This window comes from Phoenix dactylifera, chromosome 1 (genome assembly GCF_051530095.1).
Source record: "Phoenix dactylifera cultivar Ajwa chromosome 1, Ajwa_hap1_PhDact_Kaust_v1.1, whole genome shotgun sequence".
Classification (NCBI taxonomy): domain Eukaryota; kingdom Viridiplantae; phylum Streptophyta; class Magnoliopsida; order Arecales; family Arecaceae; genus Phoenix; species Phoenix dactylifera.
The window spans coordinates 1,177,318-1,195,575 of NC_143190.1; the positions used below are offsets into that span (position 1 = coordinate 1,177,318).

At 40.4% G+C, this 18,258-nt stretch overlaps 2 protein-coding genes across 2 annotated transcripts; one reads left to right on the top strand and one right to left on the bottom strand.

The window, feature by feature from the left end:
• The first annotated feature begins 3,050 nt into the window (after positions 1-3,050).
• Positions 3,051-4,700, top strand: DLAH (alpha/beta-Hydrolases superfamily protein). The gene has a single exon (XM_008786665.6). It carries the CDS (start codon positions 3,127-3,129, stop codon positions 4,624-4,626), a length of 1,500 nt encoding a protein of 499 aa, XP_008784887.4. The 5' UTR covers positions 3,051-3,126; the 3' UTR covers positions 4,627-4,700.
• Positions 4,701-5,632: 932 nt separating this feature from the next.
• Positions 5,633-14,399, bottom strand: ERD4 (Early-responsive to dehydration stress protein (ERD4)). The gene is made up of 6 exons (XM_008786601.6): positions 13,740-14,399; positions 11,372-11,517; positions 9,566-9,841; positions 8,583-9,427; positions 6,785-7,040; positions 5,633-6,419 (listed from the first exon to the last, which is right to left on the bottom strand). Exons 1-6 carry the CDS (start codon positions 14,008-14,010, stop codon positions 6,042-6,044), a joined length of 2,172 nt encoding a protein of 723 aa, XP_008784823.4. The 5' UTR covers positions 14,011-14,399; the 3' UTR covers positions 5,633-6,041.
• Between the last annotated feature and the right edge of the window lie 3,859 nt (positions 14,400-18,258).

An 18,258-nucleotide genomic window follows, 5' to 3' on the forward strand; every position in this document is an offset into this window, starting at 1 on the left:
AACATGTTATGCATGTACTGTAGGCTAAGAATGATATGTGTATCTGACATGCTCTAGTTATACAAGATATGATGATATATGTTTTATATTCCGTTATGCCTACAAAATACTGGGATTACGTTACATGCTAAGATATGAGTTATGAAATATGAACATGAGTGGTACATGTCAGTCACATGATTCATAGTTGTGCACATATTATGTTTTCATAGCTCTTGTGATACATGCAAAATGAATGGAGTTCCATGTTATGATTTTTCTTAGCATGAGTGTAAAGAATGATAATGATTTGCCCTAGCTGCATATTGCTTGTAAGGGGGTACCTAAGAACTACTAATGCTACGGGCCGAATGCAACTGAGCCGGCCTTGCCAGTGGCCGATAATGACTGAGCTAGCCCCGCCAGTGGCCGACTAATAACTGAGCAGGCCCCGCCAGTGACCATTAATGAATTCGCCGTAGAATCTATGAGGTACTACCTATACGGAGCATTATTTATGAACTCTTAAGAGCTACTGACCCAATGTAACTGAGCCGGCCTTGCCAGTGGCCGAGAATGACTGAGCCAGCCCCGCCAGTGGCCGCCTAATAACTGAGCCGGTCCCGCCAGTGGCCAAGAATGACTTCGCAGTAGCATTTAAGAGCATGACCACGGTATGCCGGGGGCACGGTTTCATGTGCATGTTTTATGAAAATTTTGTGATTTGCAATACTGCTTTGTTTAAATTGCATACTTTATGAAAATGATATTTGAAGCATGATAATGAGGCTCGTTTCAGAGATTGGGTATATGAGGCGGGTGCTTCCAAATCCTGCAGATGTGTTTTTGGGGAGAAGCAAAATCGGTGAGGGGTGAAGGACGCTTGCGTGAAGCCCCGGAACCGGCCAACATCTGGCAGGGGAGCCCCGTGTTTCCCCCTCATGTGGGCCCGATAGTCACGTGCCCTGCGCAGGCGGGCCGTGACATTTATGAACGTGCCTGACCAAAGCATACATTGTTTTACAACGGGTTTTAAATATATCGTTATGAAATGTTGTATTTTGCTATAACCGATATCTCTTTTAAATTGCATACATATTATGCCATGAAGATGATTAGATAAATATGCATGTCAGCTTCTCAAACCCTGCATAAACATGGTTACCGTTATGTTCGATCCGGTAAGATTATGTATGATTACTTACTGAGCCGTGTAGCTCATATCCGTTCATTTACTTTTTCTTTCAGATCCTCACCACTGATAGCTGCCAGAGACACGTTAATTTGGTATCAGGGCTTCTGGGGTAAAGCAAGTATACTTTTGTGTACATAAACTACATAGAAGCTCTGTATTTGGGTACTGACCAGCATGTTGTACTAAGAATGCTTTCATATGAAAAGATTCGGTTGGTTTGACTACCCTGTTACCCAGGTATGAGGCTGCGTGCTATTGTGGGCGGTAGTCGGCAATAGCACGGCCGTGTCACGGATCCGGATCCGGGGCGTGACATGAAGTGTGAACGCTAACTCTCTGCACGCTTGGACGGTTGAAAATTTGAGTTTTCTCGACATATATTTTTATAGTCCCCAAACCTTAAATCTAGTGAGGATATTCCTCTCAAGTATATTATGGAAACTAATAAAAATGACAGCCATTAAACACAAATGAAACATATATCCTAAATATGACAAATGATAACCTTCCTTCTGCTTTTCAGTGGAGATTTATCAGCAGTAGACTACTCCCATTCATTTAAGAAACAATGCCATGGATTCTCATCTGTTAACTCCTTTCTTGCAATAGTTGAAAGTTCCATTTTCGCCAAACACTCAACCAAACAACGCAATTAGATCTAATATATTCACCTATTAGGAGCCCAACTCTTAATCTACTTTGCCACAAATTCACAACCATTTCCATCTCCCTCCGGCCATGTGGCTGTGGTTCTACTTCATGGATGTACCACACGTGAGTCAACTAAAACCACGTCGAACCAAGCATTTGACTTCACCTTAAATTATAATCCTGTTTTTATGCGTCTTTAGCCGACCCTAGTTGCACCTAATTAACGACACTCGATGTGAGCTCGGATAAAAGTTTTGCCGACCTGGTCTCCTTCAAGTGTGTGGGAAGGGTCCGCACATAGGCTGCAAGATTATTTTTTTTTGGTAAAAATGGCATTTCATATAACTCTAACGTGAATACATCCTGTTAAATCAAAAAAAAAGTAAAAGATACAAGAAAAAGGGATTAAACTGTCAATGTCCTCTAAATAAACTCTCCGGACTATTGGGCTACAAATGAGGCGATCCAGTCTACGGCTCTATTCGTCTTTCGAAACACATGGCTACAAGATTTCCAAACGTCTCTGGAACCATGGGAAGAATACGTGCGCTCTTGGTGTTTAGCTCTGGCTCCATGGTCCTCTCATAAGCAGCCAAATTGCCATTGGACTCCCAATTCTCTTATTCACACGACACACCACGGAAATATTCCTAAGAATGAGAAGGATTGATGCATGTTGACGTACAACATTCAAACCAACCACTGTCTTGACCCACCATCTCTTCTCCAACTGCTCTTGAAGAAGTTGTAACTAGGATTATTCTTCCTCAGGAAGCAACAAGGTTGTTCTGATTCATTCCATCTCATACCACCCCAAGAAACATGGTTGAATTGAAAGACTGTAAAAAAATATAAAATATATAAATAAATATATTTTATTCTATAAGTTTAAGTTTTTAGGATAAGTAGTGATTTCAATATGGTATCAGAATAGAGATCCAGAGTTCGAACTCTGTTTCTACACTCTTTAATTTTATTATTAAAAATTTCACATGTTGGGCTCATTCATTAAAAAAAAAAAGTCGATTTCAAGAAAGATCAGGACTTAGTAAGAATTTTCCACACGCGAATGGATTGACTGAGGCAACATGAATTCGAAGTCATACGATCCATTTGACATCACATTCTTGACTTGGAATTGTTCCAAGCCGGCTTGCAGCCTGACCTTTAAACTATCCACCTACCTTCCATTCTTTGTACTTCATTATCTCCGCACTTTATATAAACGGTTTTAAGGTTTCAGAACCCTTCCATCAACCCACAGTTTTCCGTATCTCGCTCCCTCCAACCATTCTTTCTTGATGGCCTTGGCATCCTCCTCCACCGTCCACCTCCCCGCTCCCATCCCCTTGATCACCAGGCGCTCGCTTCTTGCACCCTGCGCCGCCTACCGGACACCCGACGCCGCCGCAGCCGCCGCCGAGCTGCCCCACCAAAAACAACGCTCAAACTCCACCATCAACCTCCCAACGACGCTATCCAACCTCCTCCACCTCCACCTCACCCCCAAACCAGAAAACTCCCTTGAAAGCCTTGCCGTCGCCTTGCCCGCAGATCGCCGGACCCCAACGGAATCCCCCAAAGAGGACGTTTCCTCCTTGTGCTCCGAGCTCCATGGCCCCGGTGACTGGTCCCGTCTCCTCAACCCCCTCCACCGCTGGCTCCGCCGCGAGATCGTCAAGTACGGCGAGTTTGCTCAGGCCACCTACGATGCCTTCGACTTCAACCCCTTCTCCGAACACTGCGGCAGCTGCCTCTATTGCCGCCGTCGCCTCTTCGACAAGCTCGGCCTCGCCAAGAACGGCTACGACGTCACCAAGTACATCTACGCCATGTCCCACATCGAGCTCCCTCGCTGGCTCGAACGCTCCATCCATGCTGATACCTGGAGCAAGGACTCCAACTGGATGGGCTACGTCGCAGTGAGCGACGACACCGAGTCCCATCGAATCGGATGTCGAGACATCGTCGTCGCATGGCGCGGAACCATCGCGCCGGCAGAGTGGTTCGGGGACTTGCAAGGCAAGCTCGAGCCGCTGGGCTCCGATCATGGCGACGTCAGAGTCGAGCATGGATTCCTCAGCATCTACACCTCGAAGAGCGACGCCACCCGGTACAACAAGTCCAGTGCCTCAGAGCAAGTCATGGAGGAGATCAAACGTTTGGTGAGCTTCTACAGAGAGAAAGGCGAGCAAGTAAGCCTAACAATCACCGGCCACAGCCTCGGCGGCGCTCTGGCTCTTCTCAACGCCTACGAGGCGGCGTCGGCCGTTCCGGACCTCCCGGTGAGCGTGATATCCTTCGGGGCGCCTCGCGTCGGGAACATCGCATTCGGGGAGAAGCTGAAACAAATGGAGGTGAAGACGCTGAGGGTGGTCGTGAAGCAGGACGTGGTGCCGAAGATGCCCGGGATTTTGTTCAACGAGAAGATAAAGAAGTTTGAGAACGTTACTGGAACGTTGGAGTGGGTCTACACCCACGTTGGGCTGGAGCTTGGCCTGGACGTGAGATCCTCGCCGTATCTGAAGAAGGGACTAGATATCCCGGGATTCCATAGCTTGGAGACTTATTTGCACTTGGTGGATGGATATCTTAGCTCGGACACAGAGTTCCGGGTTGATGCTAAGAGGGATGTGGCGCTGGTGAATAAGGCGTCCGGGATGTTGAGGGAGGAATTGCGGATACCGCCGTGCTGGCATCAGTCGGCTAATAAGGGGATGGCCTGCAATTCGTATGGGAGATGGGTGCTGCCCCAGAGGGATCCCGAGGATATCCCCTCGCCCTACACAAGTGGCCCATGACTTTAGTCACCACTAAGGCTTGGAATTAGACCCCTTGGGCTACAAATTTGTGTAATTAATTTACAAGACGAGTTTATTCAACAATATCTTATTTTTAGTTGCAACAAGTTGATCAATAGCATATGCTAGCTCACTTTTGCTTCCCTCGTGCCAACACGATCTAGTTGTGTTAGTTTCTATAATTGATTTTAGCAATTAACACTAAAGCTCCTCTAAGGGCTCGTTTGGTTCGGAAAAAGAAGGGAGAAAAATGTGGTCAATGAAAAAGTAATGAGTTGCCTCTTGTTTGATTGAAGTTTTCAAAGGAGAGAGACAGAAAAGTTATATTTCCATGGAAATATGATTCCCACATTTCATGGGAAAGTCTTTCCCATGAGAAATATGGAAAAGTTACTTTCTAATGAGGCAGAAATCACTCCATTTTTATTTTTTCTCAAAAAAACCCTTCAGCATTAAAGACCTAATTTTTATTAAGGGTATAATAAGAATTATACATAACTTTTCCAGAAAAGTGGATGGTCAACCAAACATAAGCACTTTGTAAATCTGTCACTTTCCCATTGTCAACCAAACATGTCAAAAGTACTTTTCTAGGCATCATCTTCCTAGAATCTGCTTCCTAGAAATCATATTTTTAGAAGGAAAAATGCTTCCCACGAATCAAATGAGCCCCAAGTGTTCTAATCGGCAGAGCCGGTCTCGAACAAATTTTTAATACTCTTAGAGAACCTATCGACGGAGCTACTCTTGGATGAATTTTCAATATTCTTAGAGAACCTGCTGATAATTTAGATCCCGTAGATAGTCGTATAATATCTTCTAATAAACTATTCTATTTTATCAATTATCAGTTTTCAGAAAAGCTGAGGGTAAAGGTACTTCAACCATGGTGGGGAAGTGAGAAACCAGTAACAAAGTTGTGATGAAGAATCCAGGTGGGAATGGTATCAGTGCACATGAACCACCACCAGAAACATGACAAGCAGGAAAAGCTGCTGACCGCATGTAGCTAAAAACAATATACTGCATAAAAACTTCTCACAAAGACCAAATTACATACCATCGAGTAATTTTCCCCTACAACTTCAAGTACACAAGATGCAACAAGAAACTATATACGACATCACAGTATTACCAATAACCGAAAAGATGAAAAGAAACAACCAAAATATAGTAGGCCTCAGTCACTAACAGTTAGCATGCTGAATACAATCCCAGAAGAATTCTATCAACAGACACACAGCACCCACACATGTACAACCAATCAACAGCATCTATACTTTTTTCTACTCTTGAGCAAGCAAACACCTACTTTATATGCAGTCCTGGAAGTAAAGATCATCGCCAACTGTGAGTTAGCAGATGAATAAATGCTGCGCTAAGACATAATCGAGGCAAGGAGGATGCATGTTGCATTAAAAAGATGCAGTTCTAGATGTATGTGATTGGGCATCTTCAAATTGATCAACATCCTCCAGCTTCTCAGGCCTCAAGCAAGGAGGAATGTAACCTGCATATATGGATTCAAGGTTCGGGATTTCCTTCAAATCTCGGGATGCAACCTCCAATGGAGTGTAGTAGAAGGCAAGGTAGAAACGTTTTTTGCATACAAAAGCAAAAATGAAGGATAATATGATCAGGGGCAACATAAATGGAGCATAAATGAATTTCTTCAACCCAAAGAAGCCAAACATGGTGACTTGGTAGATGATCAGAGCTGCAAGAATTCTTGAGTGCATGTGAGGCCACATTCGCCCATTGCTCTCGTACTTTGGGACATAAACTTTCAGTGCCTGCATAGAGGGAAGCGGCCAATTATATTTTGTTAGATAATGTCAATTCCGTTCCCATTTCATGCAATGAAAGTTTACATTAATTATTAGCATGTTAGCTTTCTAGTTGTCTCTTTTAATTAACTCCCATTCAAACAAAGTAGTGTATGCAAGTTACTGCATCAATGAAATAGAGTAAATCTCAAAAGGTTTTTATCAGCTATTGAAATGATATGTGTGCCATTTTAAAGGTAACACATAAAAAGTTCTTCCTTTTTTTTAATAAAATATTCTTTCACAAACTTGAGATTATTAATGTAAAATCATAAATTACTACTATTATTATTTTTTTCTTTCCTAAAAGTAAATGACAGGTTTTCACTCACCTGATTTCGCGCAATAAGCCAACCAAGGGCAAAATATACAACACCAAAGGGAATGATCAGAGGAGCTATTACTGAATAACAGAGGACAACCGTTACGATAAGCATGTCATTGGGAACTCTAGTAGCATAACCAAAGTCTCCAGGGGCCCATGCCTCTTTCACCTCAGCTTCAGTCTTACAAAGAAACTTCCTTTTCAGATGGAAGATAATCAGAGGAACCAAACGAGAAAGCTCAAGCCCATATCCAACAAAAAATCTGAAACCCAATCCAATAGAAATTCCTTGTCATAGTGCCAGTAGAAAATGACCTAATAGCAACCAGTTATAATAAATTCACAGACCATAAATTTGTAAAGATGGATTTACAAATTAAGTTTCCTTATGAAAGTGAGATATCGATTTTTCACAGAGATATTTAAAAACAACAAACCTAATCCAATCTATTCAGTATTGGTCCTTATGATCCAATTGTTGCCATTTGTTCTTATAAAATTTGCTGTTTTCCAGCAACTTATCGCACTACTTTTTCCAGATATCACTTATGTCTCCTCCTACTGGATCTTTCCAACACAAGATGGAGATCATATCTAAACACAATCATAACATCTCAATCAGTATCATTGTATTCAATATTGAGCTATTCTAGCATTCTCAAATGTACTCATTATTTGTCTGCATCATTACATATAGAGAATTCTGTTTGGCATGCAGCATAATATATAGGAAAGTGTTTGCCAAGAGGTCAAGACAGATTACATTATTTATTCAAGTACGCTTTTCAACTAAAACACAATAGCAGCCGAGATTAGATGGAAGCAAGTATCCTTAGTCTTCTAGTTGGAAACTTTATAGATATCCGTGATCAAAATAACTATGCTAACAGACAGAACTCAGCTTTCTTAGTAAGAAATTTGAGAAGGATATCGTAGAATCATAACCACCTTGACCATCCATTGATTTATTCATTGCAGGTAATGCCGTGACCATTTAATCACTTGCAGAAAACAGTATCTGGCATATATCATGGACTAAAACAGCTAGTGCTTTCTAATAATTTTGTTATTCATTGAAAATAACAACAAAATGGATTATATGGTATCAGCGATCCTGGGTACATTTATCGACTTTTTAAATATCCTCACTGAAAAAGCCTGCTAAATAGAATTTTATATTCCTAGTAAGAAATGTGAGAAAGATAACTATACATTTATGGCACTAACAAAAAGGAAAATGGATAATGAGTTCTGTAAAACTTTATCCTCTACTCTGCAACTCCTGAGTTTTCTCCAATTGCTTATTTCTTTCTCATCAATAATTAAAAATGAATATTTTTACAGTGTTTAGCCTATATGCTGGAAAAGCTAAGTGCTTCTTAAGTGTTTAAGATGAAAAAGGTCTAATTAAAGAGCAATTATTTCCTACAAGAAAATAATAAAATAACTTTTAGCATCAGGTTACCTGTTGTGGATCTCAAGTCTGGTAAAAGGATGCTTGTGCCGAAAATTTTATGCAAGGAAAGCTTTAAAAAGAATCACAAAATAAAAGGATGTTTACCACTATAAATCATGCCATAGCGAAACAAGCACATCTTAGTATTGTATGCTGAAAATAGATAAAGACAATCATCTTACGGATATAGAAAATGTGCTGCATCTGAAGATTAAGATTAGAAGCTATATGAGTAGAAACTTGAAATAGATGCGCCCATGTTTCTAGACCATAGAAAAGAAAGGGATGCAAACAAATAGCATTTACTCTTTAGTGGAAAATAAGCAAATGTGGAAGATGAGAACAATACTTCAGAGCGACAAATGTAAGAAAGAAGGTTGCACTTGCAGGCAGGCTCGTCCCAAGCATACTAACAATTTGTTTGGGATGATCTATAATGGTCTTCAGAGAACTAAACAGTGCTCCACCAATTGTAACTCCGAGGAAGACATTGAATATGATGAAGTAAAAGTACTTCCCCGAGGCAGCTCGTACTGCATGGCTCTCAGAAGGGATTCCCTCTGCCTTTGACAGAAACATGAGGAACGATGGAAGCAAAGCCAAGAAGATAATAAGTGCAAGCTGAGGCAGATAAGCTTCTAAAACTGTCTTAATTGCAGTTCGGTCTACTATAACCTTCAAGAAGGGAAGCAGCTTCCTCAAGTTCTCCATGGTTGTAATTGCAGAGATGAATGAAATTGGGATCATGTAGAAGACCACAATCAGAAAGACAACACCATAGACAATAGACTGTCGTACCTCCCTCTCATATAACTTCTTTGGCAAATTTGTCCATAGTAACTGACTTGGCTGCGGAGCTTCCATCACAGTCCATCTATCGAGCATCTGAGCATGGATGGTCTGGGAGGCCAAAACTGCAGCTGGCCTTTTATTGAAGAAAACCAGGGCTGCTGCTTGCTGTTTCTCTCTGAGAGTGAGTTTCTGTTCAGCTTCTAATTTAGGCAGCAGTTCCTTAATTTGCTCGTTGCAATAATCAATAGTATCAACTTTTGCACCTATAAGACCAAGAAAGCCAGTTCTATTGGTAGGTCTTGTGCCATTTGGCTTGCTTGTAGATTTAGATTCTGCATACACAACTTCAGCACGAGCAAGTTTCTTTTTGTAACCTTCTATCTCTTCCCAAATTTTGTTGACCTAAAAGAGTGGAAACAAAAGAAGATGATATTGTTTCCGATCATGGAGAATTCTAATATTTCTCCTTTTATTGGAGCAGGTTGGGTCATAAGTACTGGAAACAAGAATTATAAGCAGAATGATAATATAATTAGCTACCTTTTTGTTGTCTGTCACCACCAATGACCTGTAGAAGGTTTCTGGATGGAGTGTTCTGAAATATGAGTCAACCTGTTCTTTTATGGTCTGATCTGGTGGAGCACTAGGAATGTCTCTCACAAGTATGGCAAACTCCTCAGGTTTCACTTCTGGACTTGATTTTGCTGCAGCTCTCAGATCGGAGACATGCTTGTAGGATTTCCATAGCATATAAAAGGTGACAAAAGAAATCAAATATGTTCCGAGCAAAAATGCCCACAACCTTGGACTTTTTTCCTGAAAACATATACAGAACAAATAGTACAGAAAGCATAAATAAAGCCAGCGCGAAAAATCATTTCTGTGATAAGCAAAGCTTTATAACTATGTTCCAATCACATGGATGCAACATTTCCCCACCAGTAGATGTCAACCCTCTGAAACTTTCATCTACTTAACTACATACATCTCATTTTTAAGAGAAATTAAAGAGGCTAGATATGAAGGGTACTGATGCTGGCAACACTAAATTACTGGTACTTCAACTTTAACTAAGCTATTTGAAATTGCATCATCTCCTTACCAGGCTATTTTGTTAACCTACTTTCTTGAGTCCCTGGAAGGAGGAAAAGCTTAGCCAAGGTGGCTGTTTTCCAAAGAAGAACCACAAAGAATTGTCCAACCAGGATCTTTTCCAAATCCACACTTGGCGTCTCGACGTGTTTAAGAAACAGTTTGCGCCCAATAGAAGTCACAATTAATTTTTTTTTCTCAGTCAGTCAATAGATACAGATCTTGGGTGCTAGTTGAATTACTGATATTCAGGAACCCTCCTGCCTGAATGCTAGTTGATGAGACAATCAAGAGCGCATGAGCATGAACATTAAAGAGGACGACGATGTAAGAGTTAGTGAAGTCAGAATATTTGTACTGCTCAATATTATATTGGGAACAGTAAGTTTGAGTTTTGACTTTTGATTCTCATCAAGAGACGCCAGGTATTGTTATAAAGATATTGGAACTGATGGGAAGACTTTTCTTACAAAATTAAGCAGGTAGTATGTGGATATATTCATTCACTATTAAACCATTGTGCAATGCAGATGCTACCCATTTAGAGGGACCCTCGTAGTTTAGTAGGCATTTTAGTGTTATATGAATCATTGTTAAGCCAGATAAATGGTAAAATCAGAAGATAATTAAAATGATGACCTGTCAAGGCAGCTTAGGAGTTCCAACAATAAAGGACAACAGCTTTACAGTTGAGTTTCTTGCTAGATCATGCTTAGTTCACTACGATCTGCAATGATGATTGACAGGCTAGGTTCCAAATACTTCCGGTCATATTTGGTATTCACCTATTGAACAGAGAGAGACCAAAAAAACTTCACCAAAGCAATGTTCTTTTTCAGAGTCAAGTACATTCAATTTGGCGAATCTAGCCCTTTCCATACCACTTGAAAACATAGAAGAAGAAAATCTCACCGAACTAAACATGAACAGCAGTGTAAAAACATGGGAACTCCTTCAGCAAATGCTAGTACCTGATTTGGTTAGCCTGAATCCTATCTATATTCATGCAAAGTAATCGATAGGCGGGCATCATTCAGATCAAAATCTTGAGCCAAAATAACAACAGAGTATTCAGGCAACGTAGCAACTGGTCCTTAGGAATTAAAGATCCCTCTACATACGGTTATAGATATATGAAGTTAGCATCAATCAGGTTGTTGTCAATGGTTATGAACAATTTGGTTTACTTCCCAGTGATTGTTTTTCCTTCTACAATAGAAGAAGGCTGAGCTTTAGAAGACTAATGCAACTTACTTGGACATTTCCCATTGATAGCTTGTCAAGATCATTGAAGGTCCCATTACTGTTCTGAGCATGCGCCTTCACATTATGATCGGTTCCAGAAACTGGAAGAAGAACTGGAAGCAGCACGATGCCAGAGAACACCAATATCCCAAGAACTGGACAAGCAGAAGAACTAAACTATTCAGAATGTTGCATGTTGAGTCAGCTAATTCTGCAAGTGAGGCAAAGTTGTACAGCATGCCAACCTTAATTGATACTACAGTAATTTTGTTACTGAAGGGCATGAGAACGACATCTATAATGTCTATCATACATGAATTATCCTCTTCTTATGGAAGAACAAATGAACTGACTCATAGTTTAATAAATGCTGCTTCTACATTATAATAAAAAAATACAAAGATGAAACATAGCTAATTTAAGTCTGGAAGGCAAAATCCTAACAGGCCAAAGAATGTGTCAACACTTCATAGAGTATTCAATGAAATCAATAAATTTCAGCATATTCAGCACTATTTCGGCAGACCAAAGGCAAAGGGATTTACTAACAATGAAGTAGCTAAAGCTCTATTTTCGGAACACTTCGATCATTGAATTATGTCACAAAGAAGCGAACACCCAACAAGCATAAAAGCAAACACCTAAAATGGCATTCATATATTGCAATTACAATTTTGAGATAGAACCAAGTTTAAACATCAATTAAGATGGAGAGGGAAAATAAGGAAAAGAAAGGCGAAATAGAAAGGACCAATGCAGCTATCAGCATTTATGTAATTGTTGAAAGGAAACAAAAATAGGGAAAAACAACATATTGAGAAAAATTATTTTAATAAATGTCAAGAATATATTATATCTATATGTGTGTGTTTGTGTGTGTGTTTTTTGTTATCAGGCAAAGTATTGAAGAACGAAGAAGTCTGAATTCATTATAAAAAAAAAAGGACATGCCTAAATTTCTTTATCCAAACATGCCAAAGATCTATTAAAGAGGTAGGCTAAATTTCTTTACCCATAATTGTCACGCCCCCGCCTCTGCGAGGCACGTGAGGTACCTAGTGCCCACGTGGGGGCCACATGAGGGGGGAACACGGGGCTCCCCTGCCAGATATTGTCCGGTTCTGGGGCTTCACGCAAGCGTCCTTCACCCCTCCCCGGTTTTGTTTTCCACCCAAAACGCGTCTGCAGGATTTGGAAACACCCGCCTCATATGCCCAGGCTCTGGAACGAGTCTTTCCGATGTGGGACTATTGGGCCTCACACCCTTCCCACCATCGGACAAGAGCCGTCCTCGGCTCTGATACCAAATGTCACGCCCCCGCCTCTGCGAGGCACGTAAGGCACCTAGTGCCCACGTGGGGGCCACATGAGGGGGGAACACGGGGCTCCCCTGCCAGATATTGTCCGGTTCTGGGGCTTCACGCAAGCGTCCTTCACCCCTCCCCGGTTTTGTTTTCCACCCAAAACGCGTCTGCAGGATTTGGAAACACCCGCCTCATATGCCCAGGCTCTGGAACGAGTCTTTCCGATGTGGGACTATTGGGCCTCACAATAATAATTTATAAAAAAACTACCCACAAATAAAGTATCCCCAAGGACAACAAATCCACATATAACAAAAATGGAAACCCAAATGCTGGATTCGTACTGAGTGAGAAAGAGAAAGTTCCAACCAAATTAAACATTGCCTCAGAACAACAGAGAAGATAACATGCCCAGAAATATCTCATAACTATACAAGATACAGAGCAAAAATTATAGAAATTTATAAAGATTTTTTTTTAACTTAAAAAAATAGACATCCTCGATCTCGATTAAGACGAAACACAGTGCGTTGTAACACCCCATAAGGCCTTGAGGGTGTGATAGTAGTTCTCATGCGTAGTTCTAAAACAAATCCTTTCAAATGATCAAATCAAAGTTAAACAGACAGTCATATAATCATACCGATATATCAAAAAAAAAAAAGGAAGATTCGCAAAATCCTCAAAATTTAGATTTTTCTTTTGGGCAGAAATTCTATCACCCTAGGCCACATTTTTTCCTTAAAAAAAACATAAAACAAAATTTAAACTCATATCAGGAAAGAAATAGTCGACTTTTATGAGCACAGAAAAAAGACCATCTACAAACAGCCTTAAGTTATTATCGAAACAATTACAATTGAATACCGTACGAGATATTAAAAAGATCAAAATCCATCAAACATTAATACAAGAAGAAAAAAAAGTTGAAAACCAGAATCATAAAAGCACAACTCAAAATAAAAAGAAAAAACAATAAAGATCTACAAAACTATAAAATATAAAGGGAATCGAAAGAAGAAAATGGAATAATTTTCTTTTTTTTTTGTAGAGGCCAAAATCCAAGGCCATACCGGAACCGAGGAAAATCAAATAGACAGCGGCATCGACGCCGGCCGCCTCGACGACATCGGCCTCGGTGGCGCTGAAGGCCTCTTGGATCCAAGCGAATGGGTTTCTCGTTCTCCTCCTCCCCTCCCATGCGTCCAGCCCTCTGAGGACTCGGTTGGGGTAGTACACCACCTCGTTGCCGGGCCTTCTGGAAAGCCACGCGAACAGAAGCATCAACACCACGAAGATGAGGAAGGACGTCACCAGCGACGTCAGAAAGGAGTTGAAGTCCATCTCCTCTTGTCCTCACTCCCGGCTTCCGCTGCTTTGTTTCCTCCTCTTCTTTGTTTTCCAGAGACTAGCCGTTGGTTTCAGAAAGAAAAAGCCGTTTGAATGGGGGGCATGGGTACTAAGAGCGCTTGCCTCGGTTAAGGGAAGAGAAAGAGGGTCCGGGAAGCTTGATTCTTTTCTTTTCTTTGCTCTAATGGTGCCTCTTTTGCGAGGCGTAAAGCTATAAATTAGCGCCGGGGTGGTCCTGCCTCTTGATGACCGCTTTGGGAGGGGAGGAGTTGATGATGCTTGCTTGCTTCTGAATCGTTTGATGGGACGGGAAACGGTTGTGGGCGCGGGCTGCCGCTGCTGTAATTACTAGGTTGCCCTCTTTGTGCAACTGTCAATCTTCCTATTTTTTTTCCTTTTCGGTGCCCATTTAGATTAAAAAAAATCACCTAGCAACAGCAAACTAGTTGTTCATCTTATGATAGCAGCCATCGATGCTATGTAGTATTTTACTATAAAATTCATAATACACAAAATTTAAAAGAAATATTAAATCAAAATTTGATGATCAAGTATGAGAGTATCTCAAATTTAAAAAAAAAAAATCATCCGACATTGTCAATCGTTTGGAAGTTTTTTCTCTTTGGCATCCGTTGGGATAAAAAAAAATCACCTGGCAACAACAACCTACCAAGCACAGTGTATAACATCATCTTATTTGCTAGTTGTCTATCTTCTGATAATAGCTATCAAACATTATACGATAAAAATTATAATGCACAATTTTTTTAAAAAAAATTATTAAACCAAAATTCAATGATCAGATGTGAGTATTTCAGATTTATGAGCTAAATATTAGCCTCGTAAGAAATATAAGCGATGCGTAAAAATTTTCAATATATTTTAAATTCTAGCAATTAGCAGCTATAACTTATGTTCTTACGTTTAAAACTTCATATATGTTAAATTATAATGTGCGATTGCTTCGAGACTCCAAAATAATGCTATGCACATTATATATTCATTTGTCATTAGATCTCGATCTAAAACTAAAGTTAAATACCTTTAACTATTCCATACTCTAACCGTCCAAAGACCAAATATATTTATTGTGGAGTACGCAGATTCTTGAGGAAAGCCATTCCGTTTTCTGCTCCAGGTTTCATGCTTCTATTAAATGATTCATAGTACGCGGCCAAAGTTACCTCCGCGTGGATGATGGGAGGGTATTTGTGTCATCTCACAACCAGGTCCCTCCCCGCGGGTATACCATCGAAAAAGATTTATGGGCCCCACTCGGATAGCACGTTCTCGTCGACAATGCCACGTGGCATGTCTATCTTCTCTGCCGGCACTTGTATTTTGACCGGCCTGCCCGACGGTATCAAAACAGTTTCCACTTTCCACACTGTTCAGTTCCCGTGAAGCCACTGCATCAATAAACACACCCATACTCACGACACCCACTCTCGCACCCTCTAATTGAATTCGAGTTTTACGTGACTGGTCCCCAAACAGGCGTTCCTTTGACACGTGCGCGAAGTTGAATTAGTTCGGGCAGCGGCCAGTGTCCGTTTCAGAACTGAATGCCAAAAGAGGAAACTTGGGCAACGGCTATCCCGAGACGCGTAGCGGACGCGGAAAACAGACACGTGGATTCACGTTACAACCGAGTGTCCTGTTCATGGCACCCACGTTCACACCCCGCAATTGAGTTTGAGTTTTAGGTGATTGGTCCACAAAGAGGCGTCCCTTTGACACGTGCAAGAAATTAATTATTCGGGCAGCCGGCAGTGTCCGTTTCAGAACAAAGTGCCAATGCAGGAAACCCGGGCAACAGCTATCCCGAGACGCGCAGCGAACTCGGTGAACCGACGCGTGGACGTAACGTTCCGTCGGAAATGGCCGTTTCTCTCGCGGGTCTCCGGGACTGACAGTTGGACGCGCGAGTGTCTCTTGGATCAGCTATTTTGGAGACACAGCAGACACATATTTTAACATGCAATCCAACGGAACGTAGTTGATGTTTTTACCCGTCCTAACATAACAACAGATCAATATCTAAACAACAGATGTCATTAAACCTTAATTTTGTTAGGACTTAGGGTAGCTATTATATGATTAATAATTTAAATTTCAGATTTCTATATTAATCTTCTGTCCCCGTATACTTTTATTGTATGACAAAAAAAATAATCCTTTTATTTGGCAAAATAATAAGTTGGACGATTCTGTAGTTTCTTCTAATATTGCTTATACTTTAAGGCAAAATCATTATTATTCTCGTATTAAATGATATGAAATTATAAAAGGGGAGAATGATGGTGATCATTATGGTCATTATAACAATTAATACGCATGGACCAGTGTGGGAAATGCTGTTTGTTGTTCTGTTCCGACAGCTTTGGATCCTCTGAGAGCACGAGGGTGGATAAAGTATAGCAACGTCTCCCATTCGCTTTTGTGGCTGTGGATGGCCTTCCTCTAAAGGATCCTAAGATATTTCTCTGGTGGTGATGATCTGTTTCTTTTATAAAAAAAAGTTTGTGAAGGTTGTTCCTTTGCAAGTACCATGCCATCCACATGCATCATTATCATTGTAGGTACCAATTTCAGGCATCATTAATGAAATAGTACTAAAGAGCATGGAGGGCTTGATGGTTGGGTTATATATGTCTTTATATACAGTTTATGCAAGAGTTTGATGTGTGATACAACTTTATTTTATATGAAATTTCAAGTCATCCACTTGTGTATGGCTGTCATTTAATAAAGAGAATTAATTTCAATTATTGTTATTATTAATGAAATGGTTGACATGTGGGGTATGATTTTTTTTTTTTAGTTTCTTTGAGAGGTTCTAAAGCAACCAAGTCACGCAATTATAGATGGTGTATCTCCCACCATTCAAGGAATCCTTGGCACCAAAACATGTGGAATATGCTCTGCCATTGGCTCGACTACCTGAATAATGATTATTCTATCTTCTCACCTTCTCTTTTCTCTTCATCTCTTTTTTCCTATTTTTTTTATATATTTCAGAGCCAATAATGATGATGTTTATCTTCAGTTCTGTATGAAGGTTGCAAAGATGGAGAATCTCATATTCTTGATGGGTAAACCCTAATCTCTAATCTCGAGATCTTCAAGCTCTTGGGGGTTGCAAACCCTAACTCCTTAATTCTAAAATTCTTAGGGTTATGGAAACCCTAAACCCTCGATCATATCTTCTTATTTTTTATCCTAATGGATTGACGGTGGGGTAGCTTCGATGGCCGCTGAGGCAACCGCTGCAGCCATTCCTTTAGGAGGAGGCTTGGAAGAGAGTGGAGGGAAAGGAAATCAAATATTATGATCATTGAAAAGCAAATCTGAGCCTCTCTTTATCTTTCTCTAGCTGTTTTATGTTTTATTTCCCTATTTTCCTAATGAGATTTTCTATTTCTAGAGTTAGAATTTGATGTTAGGTCTACGATTTTTGATAATTGAGGTCAGTATGGCTTAAGTTAAAAAGGCATATTTTTTAACTTTTTCTCATGTTGAAGGATTAATAGGATCAAACTATTTCTCATATGTCATGCATGTACTTGGAGGAAAAAGAAGTGAGAAGAGTGGGGGAGAAAGGGAAGCCAAATAGTAGAATATTTCACCCCCAATGTGCGATCAAACTGTTTCTCATGTTGTACTTAATTCAAGAGCTTTTTGCCTGATTTTTCAGTGAGGTGAGTATAATGCAGCATTTTGTTAAAAAAATATCTTGGACTTGGATATGGTGTCGTGTAAACAGTGCCCCCACATCCAATTAGTCGAAGATTAGGAGGTTGATAGGATGTATCTGACACCACATCTATCAGCCTAATTTTGGAATGAATATCATCCAACTTGATCGTTTTGAAGACCATGGAGGATTTAGCTGAAGCTAGATTGAAGCTTGAGCAGCATATAGCAACTATGGAGGATCTAGTGGAGGTATAACCCAATACCATTCTTGCTCTCCAACTTGTTGGTATGGCAAATATGGCTGACTTGCAAGGGAATGTGCCCAATAAATTTTAATTGGCTTAATCAATTTAAATTCTAATCTGATTGAACCTACTTGGATTTAAATCAGACCCAACACAGGCTAATGCAAATCCATTTAATTTCTTTAAATCGAATTGGATTAGTTTGGATTCGGACTCAACCTGTTAACCCGAACCAACCCGTTAATCAATTTAAATCTCCCTTCTTCTTGGTTTCTCCAGAACATTCCCAACGCCACCT

Bases quoted from the DNA above. Each gene is read 5' to 3' on its own strand.
- ERD4 (XM_008786601.6), bottom strand. From the start codon at position 14,010: ATGGACTTCAACTCCTTTCTGACGTCGCTGGTGACGTCCTTCCTCATC. The intron at 7,041-8,582 runs GTATTGTTCTCA...ATTGGGTTTCAG, and splicing joins CTTACATTTGTCGCTCTGAA to ATTTTTTGTTGGATATGGGC. The intron at 6,420-6,784 runs GTGAGTGAAAAC...CCCTCTATGCAG, and splicing joins GGCTTATTGCGCGAAATCAG to GCACTGAAAGTTTATGTCCC.
- DLAH (XM_008786665.6), top strand. From the start codon at position 3,127: ATGGCCTTGGCATCCTCCTCCACCGTCCACCTCCCCGCTCCCATCCCC.